This window comes from Pteropus medius, unplaced genomic scaffold (assembly GCF_902729225.1).
Source record: "Pteropus medius unplaced genomic scaffold, Ma_sr-lr_union100, whole genome shotgun sequence".
Lineage (NCBI taxonomy): Eukaryota > Metazoa > Chordata > Mammalia > Chiroptera > Pteropodidae > Pteropus > Pteropus medius.
Window position 1 is genome coordinate 11,512,095 of NW_024349804.1, and position 26,895 is coordinate 11,538,989.

At 51.5% G+C, this 26,895-nt stretch overlaps 1 protein-coding gene across 1 annotated transcript in view; it reads left to right on the forward strand.

The window, feature by feature from the left end:
* STK32B (serine/threonine kinase 32B) overlaps positions 1–26,895 on the forward strand; it is a 196,772-nt gene that overhangs the window by 54,005 nt on the left and 115,872 nt on the right. The window contains exon 3 of the mRNA XM_039838219.1: positions 5,333–5,484. Coding sequence (XP_039694153.1) covers positions 5,333–5,484 — 152 coding nt within the window. The remainder of the gene's footprint in view (positions 1–5,332; positions 5,485–26,895) is intronic.

Here is a 26,895-nt window from a genome sequence, read left to right on the forward strand (position 1 = left end):
CACATGCATGCACACACGTGCGCAACACACGCACACACATGCACACACATGCACACACATTCACACACATGCGCACATGCACGCGCACACATACCTCTTTATCCATACTCATATATGCATTATGCATATACGTACATGTACATGCTAAGCCGTATATATATGCAAGTATACACATATCTGTACACACATATGTGCATGATGCATATGTATACATATACAGACTCACTAAGCAGTATACTCATACATATATATGTATCTATTTACACACACATATGCATGATACATATACATACATAGGAACACTCACTGAGTAGCATTTATGAACATATATACAAATATATCTACATATACATATATGCATGATGCATATGCATATGTACACACCCAGTAAACAGTAGACATGCACACGTTTGTGTTTATGCACATATATACATACATATGTAGATACACATGCACACATCCACACATATGTAGTATATTCACACCTATAGACCTGTATATATCCTCTAAGCAGGATATAGATAGCTATACCCACTAAGTAGTACATACACACATGCGTATATATATATATATATATACACACACACATATAAATACACACTCACTAATCAATATATAGGTACATATACACATATACCCCACTCATATAGTGTATAGATACAGACACACATGAATATATATATATATATATACACACAGATATATGTACACCCACATAGCAATATATATGCATTACACATATATGCACATATACGTACTTACTAAGTATATGTACATATACACATACGGTATACATATGTATACAGTATACATATACACGGGTATGTACAAATGATACGTAGAACATACATATGATATATAATATAGATGAATGAATATATATAAACAAATGAAGAACTTGGCAGTTAACCAATGAGCTGATAAGATTTAGTTGACCAGTTCACACTGATTGTCCTGGGTGGGGGTCCTGAGGCCGATTTCGCCATCTCCCTGGCCGCAAACTCTCCTTGTTTGCAGTCACCCCTCTAATTAGCATCCTCCCTCTCCGGCTCTCGTGCTCCCCGCTCCACACACCCACTCGACCCCTCTGGTGGTGGAACCAGTAGACGTTTTGCTTCTGTGCCAGTGGAGAGCGTCCAAGGTGAAGTGTTTGCTCCGAGTGAACTTGAAGTGAACAAGGCTTAATGATTTTCAAGGAAAGGAGGGGGACACCTTTGGGAGAACTTTCTGGGAAGTTGGCTTCAAAAGTGTTTTTCTTGGAAGAGCAACTAGACCTCTGCTTCAAGAGCCAGAGTTGAAACAAAATAAACAGGGAGTTAATTAAAATTCACAGAATAGCCAGAGGCATCTGCACATAAAATAGCAGAACGCAGCCCAGAGTTATACAATAGCCCGTATGTCCTTCAAAGGAAGATTCTGGATGAAACTGAGCAAGGGTTGCACAAATGATAGCTCCAGACTCAACACTGCCTTATCGTGCGGTGCTGATCATTTCCGTACACACTCATGTTATTAGTTTTCTCAACCCACACGCCAGACTTCCACATCTGCATGTATAGTGTGGAAAAAAGTATTTGATTAATAGCAGACCAAGCAATTTAGGGCCCGGAGTGCAACAAGTCCGTTTTGGAATTAAGTGGGGGTTGGATTTTATATATGTGTTTATCAGTTCGAATGTTCAGAATATTTGACTTGGGTTTCTTTTCTCTTAAACATTTGGACTCTTTGATCTTTTAAGTTGCTGGGCCTCAAGAATGCTGGGAGCATGGTAGAACGCATGGCAGGATTCTGAGTTGCACAGTGAACGTTTATGGCCGCTGCTCGGTCCCAGCGTTCCTCGAGATCGTTGTGAGGCTGTGACAGGCAAGCTGGATGAGGTCCCGGATGCTACCGTGCTGACGGTTTAGTAGGGGAACAGACAAACACATGAACAGATAGGACATTTCAGCGACAACGGTGGCTCTGTGGCAGATGTACAGTGCAGTGGCCCGGGAGGGTTGGGCCAGTTGTTGGAGGAGAGGGTGACAAAGAAAGCCTCTTCCAGAAGCAGACATCGAAGCCAAGACCCGACTCTTAGTGACGCTGTGGTGGAGAGAGCACCACAGACAAAAGGTGACAGCGGCAGAGGTCGGAGGCAGAGATGGTTAGTGGTGGGGCCGGAGCGGCAGGTGTGGGTAAGAGGCCCAGCCAGCATCTGCCGGGGGAACTCGGAACAGACAGTCACTCTTCTCTGGATAAGGAATGAGTTGCTCGGTGTGCGCACAGTGGTTAGAGAGCTTCAGCTCCGAGTCCGGCGGAGCTGAGTTGAAATTCCGGCTCAGACAGGTGACTCTGGCCAAGGTGCCTGACTTCTCTGAGCCTGAAAAGTGGCTTGCGTTTCTTCTGTAAGCATCACTTTTAGAATTCTGAAACGTGATGCTTTTGTTAGAAGCCCTTATTGTTTGTGCAGACATTTTTGTAAAGGATGGAATCCATTTTTTAAAATGAACTATTGCTCATTTTATATTAATCAGGTTGCGTTTGGCTTGAGGCATGCTTTGAGGGAATTTGCTGGTGTCCGGGGATCGCTTTATTAAGAGCCGAAGTCCCGGGCTCACTCCTGAATGGCTTTCACGCCTCGGCCAGAACTGATGCTTCCTTCCAGACGTCGGCGTTTGTTTGCATTCCCTGACATCCTCCCGCAATGCCGGCTCGTTCTGCCCGCCCACGGGCCTTCCCAGGCCTTTGCACGCGCACAGCGGGTCCAGCCGTGCCTCGCCCTCAGCAGCACAGTTCCAGCGCTGTGGGCATCAGAAGCACCAGGACTGGTTCTGTGCCTTCGTCCCCACGACCTCCTGGCCTTTGTCACTTCCTGACACTGTCATCCCCCTCGTGACTCCGGAGGGGACCGTCATGGACGTGGCAGTGGCGCTGGATTATTTATGAAGCACACGGTCGTCGCCTCTTGAATCGCCTCTCAGGACGCTTCCATCCGGCTGTCAGAGGGAACGCCCCTCCTCCCCAGATCTCGGATTTTCCGAGGTTCTGTTCATTCTTTTATTTATTCGTTCACAATCGTACGCCTAGCATCTGCTTTCAGAACCCCTCGGGAGCTCCCCAGTGCCCTCGGGACAGAAAGTGATGTGGAGTTTGCATGGCAAAGTCCCGCAGACCGGGGGCCGACGTGACGGGGGGGCCTCCGCGAGCTCCAGACACCGAGGTCCTGTCCGCAGAGTGAGTTTCCCCCGCGGCTTCTCTCCTTGGCTCATAGGTGAGCGTCTCCTCCCTCCATCCTCACATCCTCTTTTCTCTCTCTGCGTGAGTCTGTCTCCAAATTTCCCTTTTATTTCCTTTTTTTGTGAGGACCCCAGTCATAGTGGGTCAGGGCCCCCCTCTTGACTCGACTGTAATCATCTTTTTAAAGACTCTGCAAATACAGTCACATTCTAAAGTACCTCATTAGGGCTTCAACATATGGGTTTTGGGAAACACAATTCAGCCCACATCGCCGTTGAAGGCCACGCTCGCTAGCATCTGTTTGTTTCCATAAACCGTCATTGCATAGGCGGGGTCTAATGGCAGCCCGAGGTGGGTGCAGCCGGCTGGACCTCAGGGCTCCGAGTGCCGGCAGACGCAGGGTCTACTGGACGCCTCTTCTGAGAAGACAAATGAGAAGTGAGGGATGGGAACCCCTAATTAGTGGAATGGCCAGCCCGCCGCATGTCTGCCTGAAGATGCGGGTCTCGGGGACTCACGCCCAGGCCTCCAGACGTCTCTGCTAGGATCCCCACAAAACCAGGGCACCACGGAGCTTCTGAACAACACGCCTTTGCCTCCTGGCATCGTCCAGTTTCAAGTTCACTGGAAAAGGAAGTTCCATGGGCTTTTATACCACTAATTTTACTGCCTGGAGAAACATCCTTTTGGATGTTTCGTGAACTGTGCTCATTAAGGCATGAAGATTCACGTGATATTGACTGTCCCCCTCATACCGCTGGGCCTTCTCACTGCCCCAGCCTTTCTCAGTGTCACCCCAGTGGTGGCGCGTGGGCTCTGCTAACTCGGCTCAGACCGAAGCTGAGGCTGAGGCTCCAAGAGGCAGAGCCAACACCGGAGTCGGAAGTCAGCGCATTGTCTTGCATCTGCCTCAGACAGGTCGGAGCTGAAGGGGTCCGGTTTCCGAGAAGGACCTGGGACGCCTGGAGAAAGCCCCCAGCTCCTTAGCCAGGTCCCCAGGCCCATGATCTACCCCTGGTACTCTCTCTCACGTGCCCTGTCCTCCGGGAGGAGGTGTCACTGGCTGGGGGTGCGGAGCGCCTGGGTTTGAGTCCCGATGTGTGAGGAAGGTCTGAAATCCTTTTGTGCCTCTCGTTCTTTCTCTGTCAGATGAGGACAACGATAGTGGTGGCTGGAGGAAGCCGTACGGCCCCTCGTGGGCTGTTGGGAGGGGTGGATGGTCGTCGGCTGGTCATGGGGCACACTCCTGGTCCGCCACCTCTCTCCTCGCCACGTGTCCGAGGGCTCCGTGTCTTCCTTTCCCTAGAAGCCTCCTCCTTGGCCTTGGCCATCTGCCTGCGGCTTTCTTCACAGGGTTTTCGTGGGGACTGAGGGAGGGACCAAGCGGACGGCTTGCTTGGTGTCCAGCCAGTGGCAGTGGAGCACTGTCCCCACCTCTTCTGTGCCCCCCGTGCCCACGTGCCCTGGTTCGGGTTCCCCGGAAGCAGGCTCAGAGGCAGGGATGTGAGTGTAGCGCACAGGAGAGGTGAGGGCGGCACAGGTAGGTGAGGTGGGAAGTGAGTCGGGGAAGGAAAGACAGGGAGACTCAGTATAAGGTGTGCCAGTCACCCCCGTGGGCGAAATCTCAAACTCTAGGAGCCCCAGACTTATCCCACTGGATGGGCCACAGGGCTGGGGTAAGATGCCCGACCCCCAGCACCGGTCGGGCCTGGCTCCCGCTGGCCGGAACTCCTTGGCATCTCTGGTCTGTTGTGTGGACTGCAAAGTGGGCTCTCCTGGCAGAGAGAGGCCTGGATGGCGTGCCCTGAAGTGGGGGGCCGGGGGAGGCAGGTAGCACTGAGCCCATGTATCTCAGTGTTGTAGACACAGGTGCATTTGTCTGTTTCCTCCTGGGCTGTGAGCTCCTGTGCTGGCCAATACCGAGCGTAAATATCTAATAAACAGGTGAACGTGGTCCGGCTCCTCCATCTGACAGGTGTGGCAGGTGGTGGCACAGCAGAGCCGCGCCACCAGCGGGCTTTCGAAACGCAAGCTTGGGCCCTGGAGCAGAGCGCAGGGAGGGCCGCTGCTTCCTGGTTAAACCGCTGGCCTGAACGTTCTCCCATTTGTCGCTCAGGTATGCATCGTGCAGAAGCGAGACACGAAGCAAATGTACGCGATGAAGTACATGAACAAGCAGCAGTGCATCGAGAGGGACGAGGTTCGCAACGTCTTCCGGGAGCTCCAGATCATGCAGGGGCTGGAGCACCCTTTCCTGGTCAATCTGTGGTGAGTGACCCCGTCCGGGCCCTTGGTCTCCTGGTTATGGGACCAAAGGCCAGCACGGCTCTGATGGAAGGCATCTTGTGCTGTAAATATTCATGTGGATATTTCGCAGAGTACATTTTCTGGTGCCTGTTTTTGCACGGTACGTTTTCCGATGAAATTAGATGCTTAATTTTCACGTTAGTTCTTCTCTAACCTGATGAATCAGAATTGAAAAGAAATCTGGAAGAGAAGGTTTTCATCTGTCTGGGAACACGTGGAACGTGGTAAGTGAATGCCAAGTGACGTCTTCTCCGGGAGTTTGACTTTTCAGAAAATCACACTCGTCGTATCGATAGCAAGGAAGACTCAGATGGCTGCCCGTGTGGACATGCTGACTTCTGAGTTCTGCATCCAGCCCACACGGCCCACTGGGATCCATGTTCTGGAACCTTCTCTCCATCACATCCCTGGTTATTATCTCTGCTTTAAATTTGCATCCCTCTCCCCCCAAAAAATGCCCCCCTGCTGATGGCCCCCTGCCTTTCTGCTTTTGGATGTGACATCTCCTCTTCTGGAAACTTCCATCTCCCCTGGCTGCCCAGCTTCCTCTAACCAAACCCTGTGTGTCCCTTTCGCCCAGCTCACGAGGCACTTTGGCCAGGAGGCTTCAAAAGCGAGGGCTGTCTCCAGATTCCTTGTTTCTGGGAGTCTAACGCGGTGTCGGACACGTGAGCGGCACTGACTAAATGTCTCCTGAGCTGGGGTTTGTTGATGGGGGAGGGGACAGGAAACAGATTCTCTTTCCTTCTTCATCTCAGTTGACGGCTCCTCGATCAACAGCCACCCCGGCTGGGAGAGTCTAGTCCGGCCTGTGCGCTTCCCACTACCAGTTATTCCGACTGTGCCTCATAGAAGCACTCTGAACACTGGGTGACAGAACAAGGGTGGGGAACATCTGTTGTCCTGTTTGAAAAAAAATCAAGGTTTACCTGGCGGACCCCACAGACTCGGGCGTTTCGCTGGGGAAAAGCCAAAGCGCGTGTTAGGCACCAGCACCTGAGCAGCAGGCTTTCGAAACGCAAGCTTGGGCCCTGGAGCAGAGCGCAGGGAGGGCCGTGTCTCCGGCCGTGGTTCAAACAGCGTGGTCATCTGGGGGGAATCGACCCCTTCGTGTTTTGGTTGCTGTACGAGCGATTTTTTAAAAAGCAAATTTCAAATCAGGAAAGCGACAGTGTTCGTGGCAAAATCCAGAAAAGGAGACACCTAGGAAGGCAGCAGGGATCCGGGCTCTGGCCGCGTCCAGGCCGTGTTTTGGCGTGTGCCGCCTCTTGTCCTGCTTTCGTCATGTCCATGTATGTCGTTGGTATAAGACGCATGCGTGACATTTTGTATTCTGCTTCTTCAAATCCGTGGTCTCGTAGGAGGGTGATCTCACGATCGCAGACTTTTCCTAAATCCTTTTTCATGGCCATATAACCTTCCACTTTAGAGACGTTCGACCAGACATCGAACTTTAATCCTGCTGCGCGTAGGTCACGTGGGGCTGTTGTAACGTTCTCGCCAACGTAAGGAATGCTGAGACAGAGGTCTCTGTGTGCAGGCTTTCCCACGGGGGATCCCTCCGAGCAGGCTTTCCCACGGGGGACCCCTCTGTGCAGGCTTTCCCACGGGGGATCCCTCCGAGCAGGCTTTCCCACAGGGGACCCCTCCGTGCAGGCTTTCCCACGGGGGACCCCTCCGAGCGAGCCAAGGGGGTCGGATGCATGTCTGAGCTGCGACAGGTGTCGTCGGAGGGGGCTGATGGCAGAGCTGCCCCTTGTCAGGCACTGTTTTCTTGATGCTCTGTTCATGGTCTCCAAGACGCCAACAGATAATGACAGACACCCCTTAATTCCGTGAAAGTGCCGGGTAAATGCGTACACTCTGCAAACGTCAGCTTCTGATGGCGTCGTAGTCCCGTCGTCGACAAGAAGGGGGTGGACCCGCTGTTTGATTTTGGAGTCGCCTCTCAAACTCTCTGGCCTCCATGTCTCCCCTGTTGATGGAGATAATAATCCCGTTTACTGCTAGGACTGTTTCGAGAATTACCTGAGGGGAAAAAATATGAAAATGTATCTTCTATCCCTGAAAATGTTCACCGTCCAAGGTTCTATATATGTGCGTGCTTATATATGCTGATGGATGGATGACAGATAGATGATGCCCCTTCAGACAGTGAGTGACAATCCATTGGTCAGTACTTAGGTTTAGGGGACAGACTTACCCTTGCTTCGGCACAGAAGGCAATTTCTTGGGTTTTATAGCTAAAAAGTGTACTTCCAGCTGACTCGGTCTCTATCCCCTGCTGTGCCCTGTGTTCACTTTATTTTGAGAGCCACGACTCATGCTGACCACTGGCCGTTCCAGTCTCTCCGAGGGAAGGGCCCCAGCAGAGGCTGAGGGTCGCCGGCTGGCGTGGTGGACCCGGCTCGGATCATGTGCCCATTCTGGAGTCGGTGGGGGAAGCAGGGGAAGTTGGTGGAGTCTGCCGAGGGAGACTGGGAGCCGTTCCCGAGGACGGGGTGACCGTGCCGGCCACGTGGTCAGCGCTTGCTCCCTGTGCTTCGTGTCAGGACCGCAGTCTTCATGACGGCCTGAGAGTTCGGTGCGGGAAAGCTGGGCTCGAAGCAGCTCCTGCCCTTGCCCGAATCGACCGAGTTCCGGGCGATCCCCCGGGGCGGACGGGTTTTAGCGCTGGTTGGGAAGCGCCCGCTCAGTTCACTGGCATCGACCAGTGTCTTCTTCAGCTTCTTTCTTCTTTTTACCACCTAAGAACCTCTTTCGCTTCCTTTCATTTTGACATCATTACCGCATTTTGCAGCTGGGGTAAACCGAGTCACACCTCTCGTACGTAGAGGAGACGGGACTTGAACTCAGGCCATCTGGCTTCCCGGCCCACCCTCGTGTGCCCTCTACCCAGCCGCTGGGAGAAGCCCTGGCCCTTCCCGGCGTAGCCCCCACACCCCCGTCTCCCCCGCACGGAGCCTGTCCGGCCGGGCCTCCGTCCGGCCGCCTCTCCTGCCCTGGCGGGAACAGCGTGGCCTTGCTCACTGGCTTCCTAAGGACACTGCCGCCTTGAATTCATCATCCTTCTCTCGAGCTGATCCGCTCTGTAAGCGGCGGAGGCGAAGGCAGGACACGGATTAGCTTTCACGACAGTTTCGTCTCTAAAGGACGAATCATGTGAGCTCCCGCACCCGTGCTGACCCGAGCTGCTCGTCGGGCGCAATATTTTCACCTGGTTCAGAAACGAAGATCTTTCGTAACCCGTGGGCTTAAGACACTCAGGGCAAAGGGGAGAAGGGGCGAGAAGGATCACTCCCCGTGAGGGGGGTGCGTTAGCGGGTCCCTGGGGGGTGGGAGCGGAGGAGGAGGCGAGGGCAGAGATGGGGACCTGTCTCACTCCTGCTCTGAAGTCGAACCGCCCAAGTTCTAATCCCGGCTCTGCCTCCTGCAGGCTCTGAGGCTTCTCTGGACCGAATTGTGTCCCCTCCCGCCTGGTCATACGTCACAGCCCTAACCCTCGGTGTGGCTGTATCTGGAGACGGAGTCGTTAGGTGGTGATTAAGATTTTTAATAAAACGATAACCGCATAATAGGGTTGCTGTAGGGACCAAATGGGGCATCGTCCAGCAGTGCCCTCCCAGTCCTGGGCACGAGGGCCCCACTGCGACAGAGCCCTTCGCTGGCGTCGATGTTATGACCACTCGTCCTTCGGGTTGGCCTCCGGCTGGACGACATGCCGTCTTTCTTGTGGCAGTGGACCTGAGAGCATGCTGACTTTAGAAGATGAGACCTGACTTTTCAGTACCAGATTTTTATCTTGAATAAATGGCAGTAGGCGGGTAGTTCATTTGTGTTTTCAGACTGTATTTCCAAAATCCATTTCTACTTACTTGACCGGTAATATTTACTAGACTAGCTGTTGAAATGTTTTATTTAAAATCGAGCAAGTGCCTCCTCTGCCCAACCTACTGCTGACGTAACCGTGGGAACGAATACCTGGCAGAATAGGGTGAGAGCGGATACCTGGAATCAGTTTCAACTGTTCTCATAGCAAGGGTATGTTTCTAGAACCTTCCCCGAGTAGCGGTGGACTGAGGCAAGACATGGATCTCTATGTGCCAAGAAAGAACCATTTAAATTCATGGCTAATTTTTTTTGAAGCTCTGAGACCTTTGATTAAACTACATAAAGTGTTTGGAGACGGAGCTGCCCTCCCTGAAGCAGGGACATGGGAGAGGAGGTCGGGGGGAGGACAGCAACCGGAAGCCCCCGGGGACCTTGGGCGGAGGGCAGAAGCCCCTCCGGGTCTCCGTGTGCCGAGCAGCCTCGCGTCTGTGAAATACTCATCTTTGGCCTTGAGTCTTGCTCGACCTTCCGACTAGTGTTTCCGCGTTCAGCCAGCCATCATCCAGCTCGTCCTGCAGGGGGCGTCTGAGCCAGCTCGGGCTGTCGCGACACTTACCAGAGGCCGAGGGGGCGTAAACCACAGACGGGTCCGAGATCAGGGGGCCCTTTTCCTGCAGCGGGGACGGATCTTGCTAGGAACTCACAGTGGAGAGAGAGACCATCTCTCTTTAGTCTCCCGCCTCGTGCCCTGATCGGCTCTCAAAGGCCCCGCCTCCTACCACTATCAGCCCAGGGACTAGGGTTTCACTCTGTGACGTTTTGCAGGACACAAACATTTAGTCCCGAGCACCGGGCACATCTCATCAAGGTGCAGATCTGAGCCCACCCTTCTTCTGCTTCTCCCAAAGCCCACAGGCTAAGTGTCTCCGTGACGTGGCCTCTGACGTCGTGCGAACCCCTCCGCCTGGACAGCCACCCTGGCTGCCATCTCGGTACGCTTTCGTCCCAGCCATGGTGTCCGATCAGAGGTACCCGTAAGGCACCTTGCTGTTTTCATCTCTCCAGGTCTTCGCCCATGGCTGGCCCTTCTGCCTGGAACACGTTCTCCCCTTTCTGCAGAGTGAGAACTTCTGCTCATCATCCCACAAGTCGTCTCTCATGAGATAGATGCTCACTAGGCCCTTACTGGGTACCAGGCACTGTCTTAATTTCTGAGGTCTCACCGATGAAGAGAAGGGTAAGGCTTCTGCCTCCTCGGATTTCGTCCAGGTGGTGACGCCTCCACCCGGCTTCCTCAGGACCGACTGCCAGCCCCCGGCGGTGCTTTCTTCCAGACTCTGTTCTGGTACGAGGCAGCTCGATCACGTGTATTTGTTCGTATGTCTGTTTCCTTCATTAGCAGCGAGCCGCTCGGGGCACGGACCGTGCCTTATTCATCTCTGTATCCCAGCATCTGACGTCCAGGAGTCAATGCGCTTAACGTTTGCTGCGGGCCTGCGATGTGCCACACACGGTGCTAGACGTGGGTGATAGGACAGCGAGCGAGACAGTGACTCCCCATCCTCACAGAGCGCACCGGGGAGAGAGGGAGACGCTCCACCCGCGGTCGACCCCGTCCCCCGCTCTCTTTCTTGCCTCTTGTGTAGTCACTGTCCTTTAGGGCCCTGGGGTAAATTACACACGATAGAGATGACAAGTATCCACCGTGACTCGGGGGCCAGGCGAGCTCCTGGTTCGTCCCGGACACAGAAACAGAAAAGGCTCGTGGGGGTTTTCCCAATTCCCCCATTTGGTAAAGTTTTCATCTGTCTCCATCGCCGCGGTGACTCCCGAGATGGAAAGGGGTCAGAGGTGATACTGTCTGGTCCCGGGTCCCCTCTCATTCCTTACTGTTCCGGGGTTCGTTCGTATGACTGGGAACTTCAGCTCGTGCTTTCCCAAGTTCAATTTTAAGTGATGAAGGTTTGTTGTTCTTAAGGGGGCAAGACGTGGGCCTCGCGTGTGGATAACGGGATGGACCAGCCTGAGTTCTGACATCCAGAGGGTCGAGCTGTGCAAACACAGGGCTCAGGGAGGGCAGAGGTGGACCCTGGGGATTGGTCCTGGTGCTTCGGACAGCTCCTCTGGGGGAATGGGGACCTAGCTGTCAATCAGAGAGGCGTGGGACTTGCCCGGGATCTCGTGGGAGAGCCAGGACGCGCCCGGGACCGCCGGCCGTCTTCCAAGTGCTCCGCTTCCCCCACCTCCTGCCCCAGCACGACGCCTTCCTGCGCCCGTTTCTGTGGCTGCTCGCCGTGCCTTCCCATGTGCCTGCCTGACACCGGGACTGCCCTCGGCCCGTGAGGGGTGATTCAGTGCACCCCCACTTCTTCAGTGCCTCGTCATGGTACCGGGCCGCCGAGGTGATGGGTCACCTGTGGTGCATGGCTCCATTTCTGTTTATCTTGATTTATCCTCAGAACCATCTCGAAAGGTGGACGTTATCATCCCCAGTTTGCAGTTGGAAAAGCTGCCCAAAGAAGGATTAGTGTGTTAAATCATCTGTACAAGATTACGCATTGGGATTCGAAGCAACGGTATGCGTGCCTGTGCCAACAACCAGCTCCCCAGGGGGAAGGAAACCCTGAGGCGTGGCGTTAGGCAGTTTCCATGGTGTAAATACCCACCTCAGTGGTTTGCTAAGACTCAGGATTTGTGTCCTCCTTACGCCCCCACCACCCCCAAATTCATATGTTGAAACCTAACCCCAAGTCCGATGGTGTTGAGGAGGTGGGGTGCTAGACTGAGTGGGTCATAGAGGTGGTGCCTCATAGAGATTAAGGTGCCCTCATAGGAGACCCCCAGAGAGCTCCCTCCCTCCTTCCCCCTCCACCCTGTGAAGAGACCATGAGAAGATGCCATCTGTGGACCAGGAAGAGGCCCCCGCCAGACGCCAAGTCCACCTGCACCTTGATCTTGGACTTCTAGCCTCCAGACCCCTGAGAAATACATTTCGGTCAGGGATAAGCCACTCAGTCTGTGGTATTTCATTGTAGCAGCTCAAGGAACCAAAGTGTGGTTGATTTCATACAGCATGACGTCGGCCCGCTTTGCAAAACTGCCGAAAATTTAGCAGTTCTCACGGGCCAGTACGCACCAGCCCAGCACAACCCCGACAGACCCAGATCTAAGACCGAAGCCTGTGCTCTCTCTAAAGCCACCTCCTGAGAGCCAGGCCTGGGCCGAGCCTCACATATGTGAAGATGGATAAGCGATGGACTCCACCCTCGAGGAGAGGGATGCTTTGAGAGGAGTGAACACGAGGAAGTGTGGCCACTGAGTGCCGGACAGGAAGTGGAAAGTGGAAAGCGGCCTTTCTTCTCCTTGAAGGGTGTCCTTGGAAAGCCTCAGTTTCCTCGTCTGTAAAATGGGATTCTACCCCCGCCATGCTCCGTAAGGGCTAAATCAACAGAGGTCCAGTGGATGAAAGCCCTATGGAAATGACAATTTTCGAGTGTGATGTACGTGAGTATATTTCCTTCCCAGAAAACCTGAAGTGTGAATAGTAACCTGGAAGTTTGCTGAACAGTTTTATGTGCATGAATTTGCCGGTGGGAGGCAGCAGGTGCAGTCACACCTGTCAGGACCACAGAGAACGCCGAAGGATGCTCGGCGACCAAGCGATTTTGTGTTATGCTCGTATCTCGAAGAGACCCAGAAATTGCGTTAGAGCATACTACGTTTCAGTGCTGTAGTGGGCTGCATTAGGCTGGGGGCCGTGGCAGCCTGGCTCTGCGTTTTTGGAAGTCGCGTGGCGGCCTCTCCAGTTCCCCCAGCATCCAGGCACGCGCCCACCCCACGCCCAGGGCCTCGCACCTGAGGTTTCCTCCACCTGGGGACACTTCACATCCTTCGGATTTTTGTCAAACATCACCTTCTGTCTGCGTAAGCTCGCCGACCGCCCTGTCGTGGTGGTCCATAACCCACTTCCTGTTTCACATGGTACTTTCCACCATATGACACACCATACGTTTTACTCATCTGTTCATTTTCTATGCGTCCTTCGCACGCACGCTCACACACACGCACACGCACACGCACATGCACACGCACACACACATGGGCAGGCTACCTGAGGGCAGAGACCGTCGTCTGCATTTTCACCGCCTTCTTCCTACCACTTGGGACCATGTCTTGGCATCGAATAGTCACTCAGTAAGTACCCGTCGATGGGGGAGTTGAATGAATCAAGTCCCCCTTTCCCCTGCAGAGTTCACACAGGGAGCCACTTGGAGCCAGGGCTTGTGGTCCTTCACTCTCACTGACCCGGAAACCAAACCAACGGCAAACCCTCCAGTCCTCAACCCGGCAGAAATTATTTTGCTAATCCACGCGTTGACTGAACAAATGATGTTCTGACCCTGATCCCTCTGTCTAGAGTAAGTTTGTAAAGCTAAGGAAGAGAAGTGACCTTTTATATTCTGCCGGGCGGTGGTGGTGGCACATTTATTTATTTATCTGTTTGTTTGTTTGTTTATTTGCTTATTTATTTAACGCCTACAGCACCTGGTCTTCCTACGTGGTCTTCCATCCAAGTACTAACCAGGCCCGACCCTGCTTAGCTTCCGAGAACAGGCAGTGGCACTTGTAATAGCTAACATTTATTAGGCGCTTGCTGGGTGCCTGGCATTGTGTTGAGTGCCTCACATGGCTCTGCTCGTCCATTCTCCCCCAGAGCCCTGCTGGGCGGGCACGTTGCTTCTCCATTTTACAGAGGAGACGGCTGAGGCAGAGGGAAGGTCAGTGGCCCAGGAACGAGTGGACCGTGCTTCGGACGAGGCCGTTGGCATGCTCTGTACCACAGCACCGTACTGTTTCAGGGTTCATGTTAGCTCATCGTTCAGCACATCTGATTACATACCTGTCATGTGCCGGCACTGTCCTAAGGGCTGGTGACATGTGCAGAGCTAAACAGACATGGCCTCACCCACGTGAAGCGTCCCCTCTCCCAGACTAGACAGGGAGACAGGCGGAAAGCAAGCAATTACACAGACGCGGTGGGAGGCAAGGTTCTGGCAGGCCTAAGAAGGAAGTGTGCGGGGGCCTCTCAGACTGTGACTAAGGGGAAGCTCAGCGTCGCTTCGTGACCTCAGGGAGACCCCCTGAGGAGGCGGCACCTTCTGGGTGCAGGTCCACGTGGCAGATGTCGTCACAGACGAGGAAACTGAGGCTCCGAGAAGCTGCGCGGGCCCCACAGGTTATCGGGGGTGCAGCTGGGGTTCACGCCCAGCCTGTCTGACTCCAGGGCCTACTCTTTCTAGAACACGGCGCTGCCTTCATTTCTCTAGCTGATGCAGTAAAAGTTGTTTGACGTCGCGAAGGAATTTCAAAAGGGCACCTGAGACCTGCCGTGGAGATCTTGCCCGTCATGTGAAAATCTGCCACATCCCCTTCGCGGGCTGTGGTTTTCTCAGCCATAAATTGAAGTCCTTAAGAGTCTGTCCACTGGTTTCCATGGAGCCCCAGAGGGTCCAGGAAGTTCCATGGGGTCACAGGGGTCTGATAGGGTTGAAAGTGCAGGGACCAGGCCTCCGACTTGCCTCTCTCCGCGTTCCTGTTGCTTGTGCATTAGCGTCCTACGTTTGGTTTCACTTAAGGAAGGGTTTTTGCCGCATATGCATTTTAATAGCCAGAAGCCTAGATTCTCTCTCCTGCTTTGTGAGTCTGAGGTTTGGCGGCCCCCCAGTCTGCTTTCTGGCCTGAGAGCTGGGCCCAAGCACAGCCAGCTTCGGTGGGCAGAGAGGGATAAACCAGACCATGTGATCAAATCAGAAGGATTGCCGGCTTAATGAGCATCCGTCTCAACTTGCAAAACCAAAGGCAGCACCTTAATGGTTAAAGAAAACTGTTCATCTCACGTGCACGTTGACTGCTGTGCCCCAGGCCAGGGGCAGACACCACCAGTCGTGGGTCGGGGGACAGGCAAGGAGCATCGCATTCGGTCCAGCTTTCAGACACCTCCCCCATCCAGCGGGAGGCCATGCAGTTGTCAGGAAGTCGAGAATCATGCATAAAAATGTCTGCTCTCAGGAGAGCGTGCTTCTCAGGTAAGTGGCCACTCATGCTTTCGTCGTGAGGACCGTCTGCGAGGTGACGGTAAATGGCAGTATCTTAAGGTCCACGTTGCTCGCAAACGGCAGAGTGAGAATTTGCAAGGTCTGGAGTCTAAAAGAGTGGCATTTTCTTAAGAAATTCATCACAGGGGACCTCAAGGGCCATTCGTTCTTCTTGCTGTGGCGTCCCCAGCGAGACCTCTGCTGTGCACATTTCCACCGTCTGCAGCAACACGGCAGCTGAGTCCTCAGGGCCCTAGAGGGTCAAGGTTGAGCCTGTCGATCTTCCCTGTTCCCCACAATGTGTTCCCTTCCTGGTTGTGCTGCTCTGGGTTATAGGGTCGGGCTCCCAGAAATCTCGATAGTAGGAATGAATATTCCACCGAATGAAGCGTGACCGGATTGCGCTTTTCCAGTGGTTATAGCTCTGACCCTGTTCCTTTGGTTGGCTGCATCGATAAACCTAAGGATGTTCTCTTTTTCGCTCTTGTTTTTCTAAGAGATTTTTTTTTTTTTAATGTTCGGAATTGATTTCGAGTTTTATCAGATGCCTTTTGAAGAACCATCACCATGCTCAGATGTTTGGTTTCCTTGATCTTGGAATATAGTTCATCGTATTAAATTTATCGACAGTGCATCATCCTATCTAGAATGAATCCCACTTGGTTATATGTCACGGTGGAACGTGTATTACTGTTTTCGCGGCAAATAACGATGATAATCGTAGCAATATCAAAAATTCACTGCATTCTCCCTGCATGTTAGTTTCTCTTTGAAGCGCTTGCCGTGTGCCAGCCCGTGTCATCCTAACCGCTTCTGAGCTGGAATTCCTGCTTCACAGAGCGTGAACCCCACAAAATCAATGTAAAATGAGGGTCTGGCACCCAATGAAGGTTACGTCTCAGAATTAGCTATCATGATGATCATAAAACTTTGATCCCTAATTATTTGCTTAAAATATTAATTCCTAGAAGTCGACACACCGGGACCAAAAGGTTTTTTGAAACATACTGTGAAATTGCACCTCAGAAGGTGACCACTTGACGGGCAATCTCTACGCATGCCTCTCTCTCCACCTTCTCAGTAGCTAATCTGAATGACGAGAAAAGGTGGCACCTTGTCATCATCTTACTGCACATGTCCTTGATTCCCAGGAAGATCGATTCTTTTTCCAGAATGTTATTAGCCATTAGTTCCATAAAGGGCTTTCCGATCTGAAGGAACACGTCGGGGAAAGCCGTCAGCCCCAGCACACTCAGCCACGTGGTCCACCTCATCCGGACGGGCCGCGGGGTGACGACGTCCTCCTCGATCCCGGAGATGAGGTGGGGTCACCGGGAGCAGGAGGAAGGAAGCCCCAGGCCGAGGGGTCGCGTCCGAGGTGCGGGAGCTTGGCCTTCACGTCCCAACACCGTGCCCTCGCTTTGCATTCTGGTGGCACGGGTCGCGTGGGGGACACGGTGGCAGGTCTGGGTGTCCGGCTGGTTTGCAATCTCTGCCATGCACAGCGTTTACGCAGAGGGGGCTGAGCCCATCTTCCCTCCTGATTGCGCACGACGTTCGTGTGACGTGCGGTGGAAACCGAGTCCATCTAAACCACTTGGCACTTTCTGTGCCGTCCACACCCTGAGGTCTATACCGGGAGTAACGCGATGTCCCGTGAACCGCGGGGCCAGGCACGGGTTTCGTGCCCGATGTTAGTCTCGAGAGAGTCTTGGGTCTTACGGAGATGGTTTATGAGACATTATAGTTCAGGTTGGCGGCGTAAGCTGCCCTTCTCAGCCACAAGTCCCGCTAAAGTCAGGGCATGCGACGAGTGTCATTTTAATTAAGGAGGCAAGGTCATCATCGGCACAGGAACATCCCAGGTGAGGCAGGTATCAGCATCGAGCAGGAAGTAGAAAGCCTAATGAGGTGTAGATGGAGCAGGACCATGGGGACCTATTTTAATGAATATATTAAGTGTTTTCATTAGCATATCTTTGTCATCATGTGATCCCGTGCTCCTGAATGTTTGCACACCTATTGGCACCTCCGGTCTTGCTTAAGTTACGCATCGGCTCCTCAGCTGCTCGGTTTTACCTCTCTGAATTACTGCACGTTCCAGATCGGTGGAGCCCACGGTGAGGAAATTTTATTCCACAGCTTTCGATTACGTTTTCTCGTCTCTCTGTCTGGTTTTTAGCTTCTCTAAGCTTCACAGCATCGGGAAATTCATAAACCTCGCTTGGCACCCCCAGGGTGCTCACCTCCTCGGAGCCTCCAGCACCTGGTGCTCCCAGGGCTCGTCCAGGGCTTCGCATGCGCTGTTCCATTTTCCTGATGTTTTCTCTGAAGTTAGTGCTTGGGGGAAAAAAAAAATTGCTTTTCCTGAGGAGCTGGAATGCTTTTTCCTTCTCATGATGAACATTGTGTGTCTGGCTGTGTCGTCGTCGTCCCATTGATTAAAAGGCGGCTCAGAGCTAAACCACATTCGAGAGGCCGCGTCGCACTGTAAGCATCGAGAAGCCCCAGGCACGGATGCCTGAACTGGCGTCTCGGGCCGCTGGCTGCAGGACGTGGGACGATCCATTGAGACTCAGTTTCACCATCTGTGACATGGGACTAGTGTTTAGTTCTTAGATTTTAAAGTGTTATTAAATGTGACGGTGCCTGAGCTCTTGGCGCCCGAAGAATGCGCCCTCCCGAACGTGTGTGTTCACCGCCCCCTTCATCTCGGTCTGCATTTCTCTGCCCTTTAAAATGCCTCGGTCCCACATCTTTTTCTATCTTTATCATCACTTTGTTTTCTGCACTTACGTCGTAAGCCACTTAAAGTCACTCGCAAAGCTGGCCGAGATATACTGAAATAAGCTCTTCTGTTTTTAGGGTGGTCGGAACGCTCTGTGTGGTTCGGGAGGGAGGTGTGGCCTCCGTGGCCTCCCACACCGCTTTCCTCCTGCACAGCGGGGGCAGCGAGACAGATCCACGGGGACGCTGAGCCAGATGCCACGGTGTCGCTTTATTAATACCTCGGCAAAACCTCTGCGCCTCCTTGCACGGTTCTGCCAAAAGCAGGTTAGGAAAGCTCAGCTTGGACTTGAGGCCACATCGGAACCTTCTTCCTCCAGCTCAAACCCGGATGCAGGGACCCAGGGACCACACGTGGCTGCAGAAACAGAAAGAGTCGTGCTGGGCGAACCCTGAATGTCCTCACCCACACTGCCCCTCGGTGCCCTGACATCACACAGCGCCGGGGCCTTGGGGTGGCTTTCTCGAGAAGACTGTGGGTGCTGGGCCCCCACCTGCCAGTTTCGGTTGAGGCGAGTCAAAGGTCCAGGCATCACCGTTTGGAAGCTCCCCGACGATCGGGGGGTGCAGCGAGGCTTGAGATGACTGAGCCGTTCAGCTGGCGGCATGTATGGAACGCACAGGAAGCAGAGGCCAAACGCCGCTCAAGCCCCTGCGGATGGCGGTAGGAAAGTACAGCCAGGCTTGCTTTCTGAGGCTCAGCAAATGAATGCCAGGCTCCGATCTCATGGATGGGGGTCCTTTCCCCTTTTAGGGAGATATGGGTGAGTGGGGAGGACAGAGGTCAGCAGTGGGCTGTGAAGCTCTGGAGTAGGGGCAGGGACACCCTCCCGCCCACGGGCACGTCGTTCCCCGGGGAGACATCCGAGTGCGGGGCGCGGAAAGCACTGTACCCCACCTGGCCTCGGGAGACCTCAGCCCTTCGCCAAGTGAGCCGTCAGCCCGGGGTCTTGCTTTAGGAAGAGCTCCGTTTGACGTCCACACGCATCCACGTGCTGTTCGCTGATTGGGGTGTCAGCAGTGCCCCCTTGGTTCATGTACTCCAGGCAAGAAAAGGAGGCGGGGTTCTCCTGTGCAGGGCGCTTTAGGGGCAAAGCCACCGGGTTGCATTACGTAAGGTGATCAGCTAGAAACGTGGGGCTGTCCCAGGTGTGGGTCTCACGGTCCCCGAAACAGAGCCACCTGCAAAGTGCGGCGCCTGCACTTCAGGCTCAGACCTGGTCCTCTCCATCTCCCCTTCAGTGCCTGTGTCTCTGGAGGCCTCTCCGGGTGCTTCGGTTCAGATTCAGCTGTTAATGTTCGTACTGGGAATGTGCAGCTGGCAGTGGCGCCGGCTTACCTTGGCTGGCGTCGGCTCCAGCCTTTGGCTCTGCGGCTCCGCGCAGAACCATCTCATTTACTCCTCTCAGGCACACTCAGAGCATCCTCCGGGACAGATCGTGTGTTAAGACCACAAAACAAGTCTTAACACATTTAGGAAGATTGAAATCACATCAAGTGTTTTGCCATCTGCGAGGGTATGGAATTAGCAATCAATAACAGGAGGAAAGTAGAAAAATTTACAAATGTGTAGAAATTAAACAACACGCTCCTGAACCACCAAACGGTAAAAAAATAAAATAAAATAAAAAAATAAAAATGGAAATCAAAAAACATTTTGAGAAAAACGAAAATGGAAACACAACAAACCAAAACTAAGCCATGCAGCAAACGTCGTTCTAAGAGGGAAGTTTATAGTGATAAAAGTCTATGTTAAAAACAAAGAGATCTCAGATAAACAACCTAAATTTATATTTCAAGGAACTAGAAAAAGGAAGCCCAAGGTCAGCAGAAGGAAGTGAAATAATGAAGATTAGAGCAGAAATAATTCAAATAGAGATCGGAGAAACAATAGAAAAGATCGGTGAAACTAAGTGTTGATTTTTAGAAAAGATTAATAAATTTAACAAACTTAGCTAGATTAAGAAAAAAGAGGAAAGAATCAAATAAATAAAATTATAAATGAAAGAGAGGACATTACAACTGATACGACAGAAATACAAAGATCGTAAGGGAATACTATGAACGGTTATGCCCCTGGTGTTGGATAACCTAGAGGAAATGAATAAATTCCTAGAGATATGCGACCTGTCAAGACTGAACCCTGAAGACTGAAAATCTGGGCAGACTGATAACAAATAAGGAGACTGAATTAGTAATCAAAAACCTCTCAAAGAGAATCCCAGGACCAGATGGCTTCGCTGGTGAATTCTACCAAACACTTAAAGAATTATGCCAATCCTCGAACTCTTCCAAGAAAACCGAAGAAGAGGGAACACGTCCAAATGCATTTTACGAGGCCAGCATTACTCTGATACCAAAGCCAGATAAAGGCACCATGAGAAAAGAAAATTATAGACCAATATTTCTGATGAACAAAAATGGAAAAATTCTCAACCAAATGCTAGTAAACCAAATCCAACAGCACGTTACAGGGATCATGCACCATTATTAAGTGGGATTTGTCCCTCGGATGCAAAGATGTTTCAACGTATGCATATTAATAAAGGTGGTATTAACAGATTATCATTAACAGAATGAAGGATAAAAATCATATGATCATCTCAACCGATGCAGAAAAAGCATTTGACGAAATTCAACATCCTTTCATGATGAAAACTCTCAAGAAATTAGGTATAGAAGGAATGTCCTTCAACACTATAAAGGCCACACGTGACAGGCCCACAGCAGACAACATACTCAATGGCAAAAAAATAAATAAAACCAACAACAACAAAAACCAAACTTTCCCTCTAAGATTAGAAGTAAGACAGAGGTGTCCAGTCTGACCACTTCTATCCAACATAGTCCTAGAAGCTCTGGCCAGAGCGATTAGACAGGAAAGAGAAATAAAAGGCTTCCAAATCAGAAAGGAAGAAGTAAAATTGTCATTGCTTGCAGGCGATATGATTCTCTATATAAAAAATCTTAAATACTCCACCAAAACTTATTAGGACTAATATACGAATTCGGTAAAGTTGCATGATACAAAACCAACATACGAAAGTCAGATGCATTTCTATTTAATAACAATAAACTATTGAAAAAAGAAATTAAGAAAACAATCCCATTTACGATAGCGTCAAAAACAATAAGATAAGAATAAATTTAACCAAGTTGCTGAAAGATGTGTACACTGAAAACTATGACATTAATGAAAGACACAGATAAATGGAAAGATACCCTGTGTTCATGCATTGGGAAATCTAACGTTTACAATGTCCATGCTACCCAAAGCATTCTAAGATCCAGTGCAATCCCTATCAAATCTCCATAGCATATTTTACAGAAATAGAACAAATAATCTTAAAATTAATATGAATTAATTAAAACTAACACAAAAGACCCCGATAGCCAAAATAATCTTGAGCAAGAAACACAAAGCTGGAGGCATCACATTCTCTGATTTCAAACTAGTCTGCAAAGCCATAGTAATGAAAACAGTATGGCGCTGGCGTAAAAACAGACACGTAGATCAGTGGAACAGAACAGAGAGCCCAGAAATAAACCTACACACCTACAGACAACTAATCTTTGACAAGTGAGCCAAGAATACTCAGAGGGGGGAAGAGTAGGCAGTCTCTTCAATAAATCCAAAAATAGAGGTCCTCATGCAAAAGAATGAAATTGGACCCTTATTTTACACCATCCAGAAAAATCAACTCAAGATGGAGTAAAGACTTAAACATAAGACTGAAGCTATAAAACTCCTGGAAGAAAACATAAGGAAAAAGCTCCTTGACGTTGGTCTTGGCAATGATTTTTTTTATAAATACCTCCAAAAGCACAGGCAACAAAAGCAAAAAAAGACAAGTGGGTGACATCAAACTTTAAAAGCCTCTGCACGGCAGTGCTGGAAATCAGCAAAATGAAAAGGCGGCCTACGGAATGGGAGAAAATTTGTAAACCATAGATCTGATAAGAAGCTAATTTCCAAACTACATAAGAAACTCTTATGACTAAGTATAGAAAAAACAGATCCCAATTTTTAAAAAGGGCAGAGGACCCGAATGGACATGTCTCCAGAGAAGATATACAAATGGCCAACAAGTATATGAAAAACTGTTCAATGTCCCTAATCCTTAGGGAAATGCAAATCGAAACCTCAATGACATATCACTGTCACAGCTGGTAGGAAGGCTTATTAAAAAACAAACAAAAAACAAGATAACAAGTGTCAAGGAGCATGTGGAAAAAAGAGACCCCTTGTACACTGTTGGTGGGAATGTAAATCGGTACAGTCACTATGGAAAAAAATATGGAGGTTCCTCAAAGAATTAAAAATAGAACTACCGTATGATCCTATAATTCTACTTCTGGGTATTTATCCAAAGGAATTGAAATCAGGATGTCGAAGAGGTATCTGCACACCCATGTTCACTGCAGCATTATTCGCAACAGCCAGGACGCAGAGGCAAACTAAATTGTCACGGAAGGAGGAATGGATAGAGAAAACGAGATAAATACACACAGTGGAATATTATTCAGCCTTTAAAAAGGAGGAAGTCCTGACATTCATGACAACATGGTAAATGAAATAAGCCAGACACAAAGTCAAATATGTATGGTCTTACTTATATACAGAATCAAAAATAGACCTAAAGAAGCAGAATGGTGATGCCAGGAGCTGGGGTCAAGGGGAGATGGGTAGGTGATGGTCAAGGGTGCAAAGTTCCAGCTATGCAAGAGGAATAAATTCTGGAGATTCGCTAAACGGTGCCTATAGCTAACAATACTGTGCTGTGCTATATACTTAAAATTTGCTAAGAGGGTAGATCTCATGTTAAGTATTCTTAACACGCGCACATACACACAAATAGTAATAATAAAGGAAGTGCGAGGAAACTTTGGGAAGAGATGGACATATTTATGGCCTTGATGGTGGTGATGGTTTCCCAGGTGTATACTTATCTCCAGACTCATCCAGGTGTACACATTAAATATACACAGCTTTTCACGTGTCAGTCATACCTAAATAAGGCAATTTACTAAAGAACTGGCTTATTGATCAGCCTCAGCTTAGCACGCCCCCTACTGGCAACAATACCTTGGTTTGGGAAGCAAATGCCACAGTGTGAAATTGTAGGAAGGGCTTGACTTTGGCAAAGGGAAACTTAAAATGGAATCCTGGCTCTGGTAGGAATCCGTGTGACCCCGGGCCAGTCATTCAACCTCTCTGGCTTCGATTACGCTCTTCGATTACGGAGGCGGTGCCGCTGTGATGCTTCAAGTAACTCCTACCTGTAGGCTGCACAGGTGCTCGACAAAAGATAGTCTCATCTACCCCCGACACCTCTCTCTAGATTATTATCTCAGTGTTTTTTCTCCCCGAATCACCAGCTTTGGGTGTCCGACATTCTTTTGCTCATTCTTTCATTGAGCACGTACTTTGCACACACCGTCCTCTCTGCCTGGAATGCTGATCTTTCTCCATCCCCTCTCTTCTCTCGAAGGGCAGCTTGTCACCCGTTTTCCGGTCCCATTTCTGACACGCTCGCCTCTCCCTCGAGCACTTATCATTGCTGCGCCTTTACGCGGATTTGAGCCCCGCTTTTGATTAGTGCCTGTTTCTCACTGTAAACTCCGCGGGGACAGAAGCCAGGTCCTTCTGTTCTATTACATCGTCAGTGCCTAACATACCGCCTGGCATGCAGTAGGTGTTCAGTAATGGTTCATTGCAACCTAGGGGTTCTCTGTCACCTGCTTCCTTCCCTGAGCTGCTGGGCCCTGGGAGTACTCCTTCATGAGCCACTTGCCAGTGACTCCTCATCTCGGGGTCCGCCTCTGGGCAGACCCCACTAAGACAGGTGCATGTCTGAAAAGGTAGACTCATAGAACTCTAGAGCTAGATGGCATTTAGGTGTTAACCAGTGAGATTCCCATAGTTCATTTCGGTGGACGTGTCATTGACTGTGCGTTCTGTGCTGGGACTGTGTTGGGCTGCAGATGGGGAAACAGGCCTTGGGATGGAATGTGAGTGGTAGCAGCCGAACGAGAACCCAAGTCTCCTGGTTCTTGGGCATAATGTAGCCCTTGGCTCTGGTTCTTCCTCCTCGGTGGACCTCTGGTGGCCGTAGGTGGGGCTGGGGCCCTCGAGCTCCTCCCTCTCGGCCTCCCATCTCTCGCTTTCTCTGGAGACCAGGCAGGGTCCAGGGCACATGGAGACACAGAGGACGGGGGTTGTCATCAGCAGCTAGAGCCCCAAGGGCCTCTCTTGCTGGCCGCTCTGCCTCTGTGGCCTCTGGTAATGGGAGGGGTGGCTTTTCCCTTGATCATGCTGTAATTTCCGAGGTTTGGGGTAGAGGTGACCCACAGTGGTGGTAGGCTGCGTCTGGGGCTCTCCTGTGAAAGTCCAGGCTTGTGCACAGTGCTCGTCCTGCACCCTGGGCCTTGGGGAGGAGCCATGCTACCTTAGAGGAAGTCTCTCCTGCTCACTCTCTCCGCCCTGCCTCTCACCATCGTTAGACATTGGGACCCAAGGTCAAGGTGGGCCCCTGGGCGATGGATGAGAGAGGCAGCTTTGTCCGCCTGCAGGTCGGGCTCCTCGAGCAGTCTCTGCCTAGGTCACAAGGAGTATTCCTAGCACCAGGCGGCCCAGCCCAGCCCAGCCCAGTCTAGTCCATGAGGGTTCAAGGCTTCCAGTTGCTTGGATCCAAAACCTTTATAGTGTTAAACCTACTGAATTATTCGGAGTGTCCCTTTTGCTATTTTCTTCTCGAGTCTGTGACAGTGATAGAGAGCTAGTTAGAGGTTCTGGTCAAATACCTTTTCATGTCATTGTGCCCAGCGGAATGACCCACCAGCCAGCCCCCTTATGTTCCAGGCAGAGCCACGACTTCCTTCTCTCGTCGTGATTCACCGACGTCTTCCTTTCGAGCCCGGATTTCCCTCGGTAGAAGGGCAGCCCGGCCCTGGGGCAGGCGATGGCTCCCACGTGAGTGCGCTTGCGGGAAAAGCGTGCTGACTCTTCGCATGCGACGTCCCTCGCGTTTGCTGCTGTGCCGCAGAGCCGACGCGCCCCTTGGGGGCTGTAACGCGGTCGGTAGTGTCCGGTGATTCTTGCTGGGCGAGCTCACCACAGCTCTCCAGGCCCGATCTAATCTAATTAGCTCTCTCCAGAGCTAATCACAGGGGCGTGCGTGCCTTCTCCCAACACGGTAATCACCTCTCGACGGCGGTGGCTGGTGGCCTGGTGCGGACAGCGCGGGCAGTGCGGGCAGATGGCGGGGCTGGCGAGCGGAGGCCTCGGTCATCGGAATGAGCGGCGGTGAGTCATGCAGACGCGTCAAGGCGGGAGCAGCTGTGGACGGGATATGATACGGCCCATCTGTGGAGCGTTTGCATAAAGCCAGCTCTGTTTCTGTGGAAACGAGACAGTATCCGCCAGGAGGACGGAGACTCACAGCGGGAGGAGCGGGAGCCGGGGGCCGGGGGCGGGGCCGGGGGCGGGGCCGGGGCCCGGGGAGGCTCATCCTCGAGGTGTCGCTGGCTGTCTTTCCTCCCTTCCGTTCTGCTTCCGCAGACTCTCCTGCTCTTTCCTTCTTTCTGTCCCTACCTGGGCCACGGTGCCACCGTGGACTCAACCCTTTCTTGACCCGGTTGATTTCAACCGTTACCGACGCTCCCTCTCGGTGGGATCGGCAAACGGTGACTCATAGGCCAATCCTGGCAGCCTCCTGTTTTTGCAAATAAGGTTTTATGGGAACATAGCCATGCTTGTTTATTTATGTCTTGTGTATGGCTGCTCTCGTGTGACAAAGGCCAAGTTGAGTAGCTTAATAGAGACTGTGTGGCCCACAGAGCCTAAACTTTTTACCCCCGAGCACCTATCCTGGCCCCTCTCGTCCCTCACTCTGCCTCCATCTTCTCCGGTTTCCTGGAGGGTTAAAGCCCTTTTGATTTGCCCCAGACCTAAGGCCCATGTACCCTGCCATTCCTCCCAGCCCTGCCTACTGGGAGCAGACCTTGGACGGAAAATAGACTTTTATTTTCTAGCCAATGGTAGAGGCCTAGTAGCGGCCACCTGGAGCACTGTTTTTGAGAAGAGGTTGAATCTGCATCTTGTCTCCTCGGGAAAGAGGACTGTTTTGCTGCCTGCTCCGGGAGTTCAAAGAGGGAGCCGTGTGTTATCTGTCATATGCTCGTTGTCTCTCGTCAGGACACTTCCTTTCATTCCTTTTATTTCTCCTTCCCCCGCTTCCTTTACCCTCAATTTCTTTTAAATACATTTATTCAAAAAGAAAACATTTTCTGAGTTGCCGTGACATCGCAGGCACTGCTGTATCAGGCAGTGTGGGCTAAGCTCTGCCGTACTAACAAACAGCCCCCAGTTTTGAATGGCTTAAGACAGCAAAGAGCTCGTGGTTGTTCATACTGCAGTACATCTCACTGGCTTGGCAGAGGGCCCTGCCCATCATGGATCCAGACCTGTAGGTGGATGGTACATCTCGAGCACTCACTCCCGATATCAGGCCGGAGGGAAAGCGAGCTTAGCCCAGAAGTGACACACACCGGATTCTGCTCACAACTAAGAATTAGTTGCAGGGCTCTGTCCAGCCACAAGGGGGCCGGCAAATGCATTTCCCCCGTGCGCATGGCAAGGAAGATGAACCAGGCATTG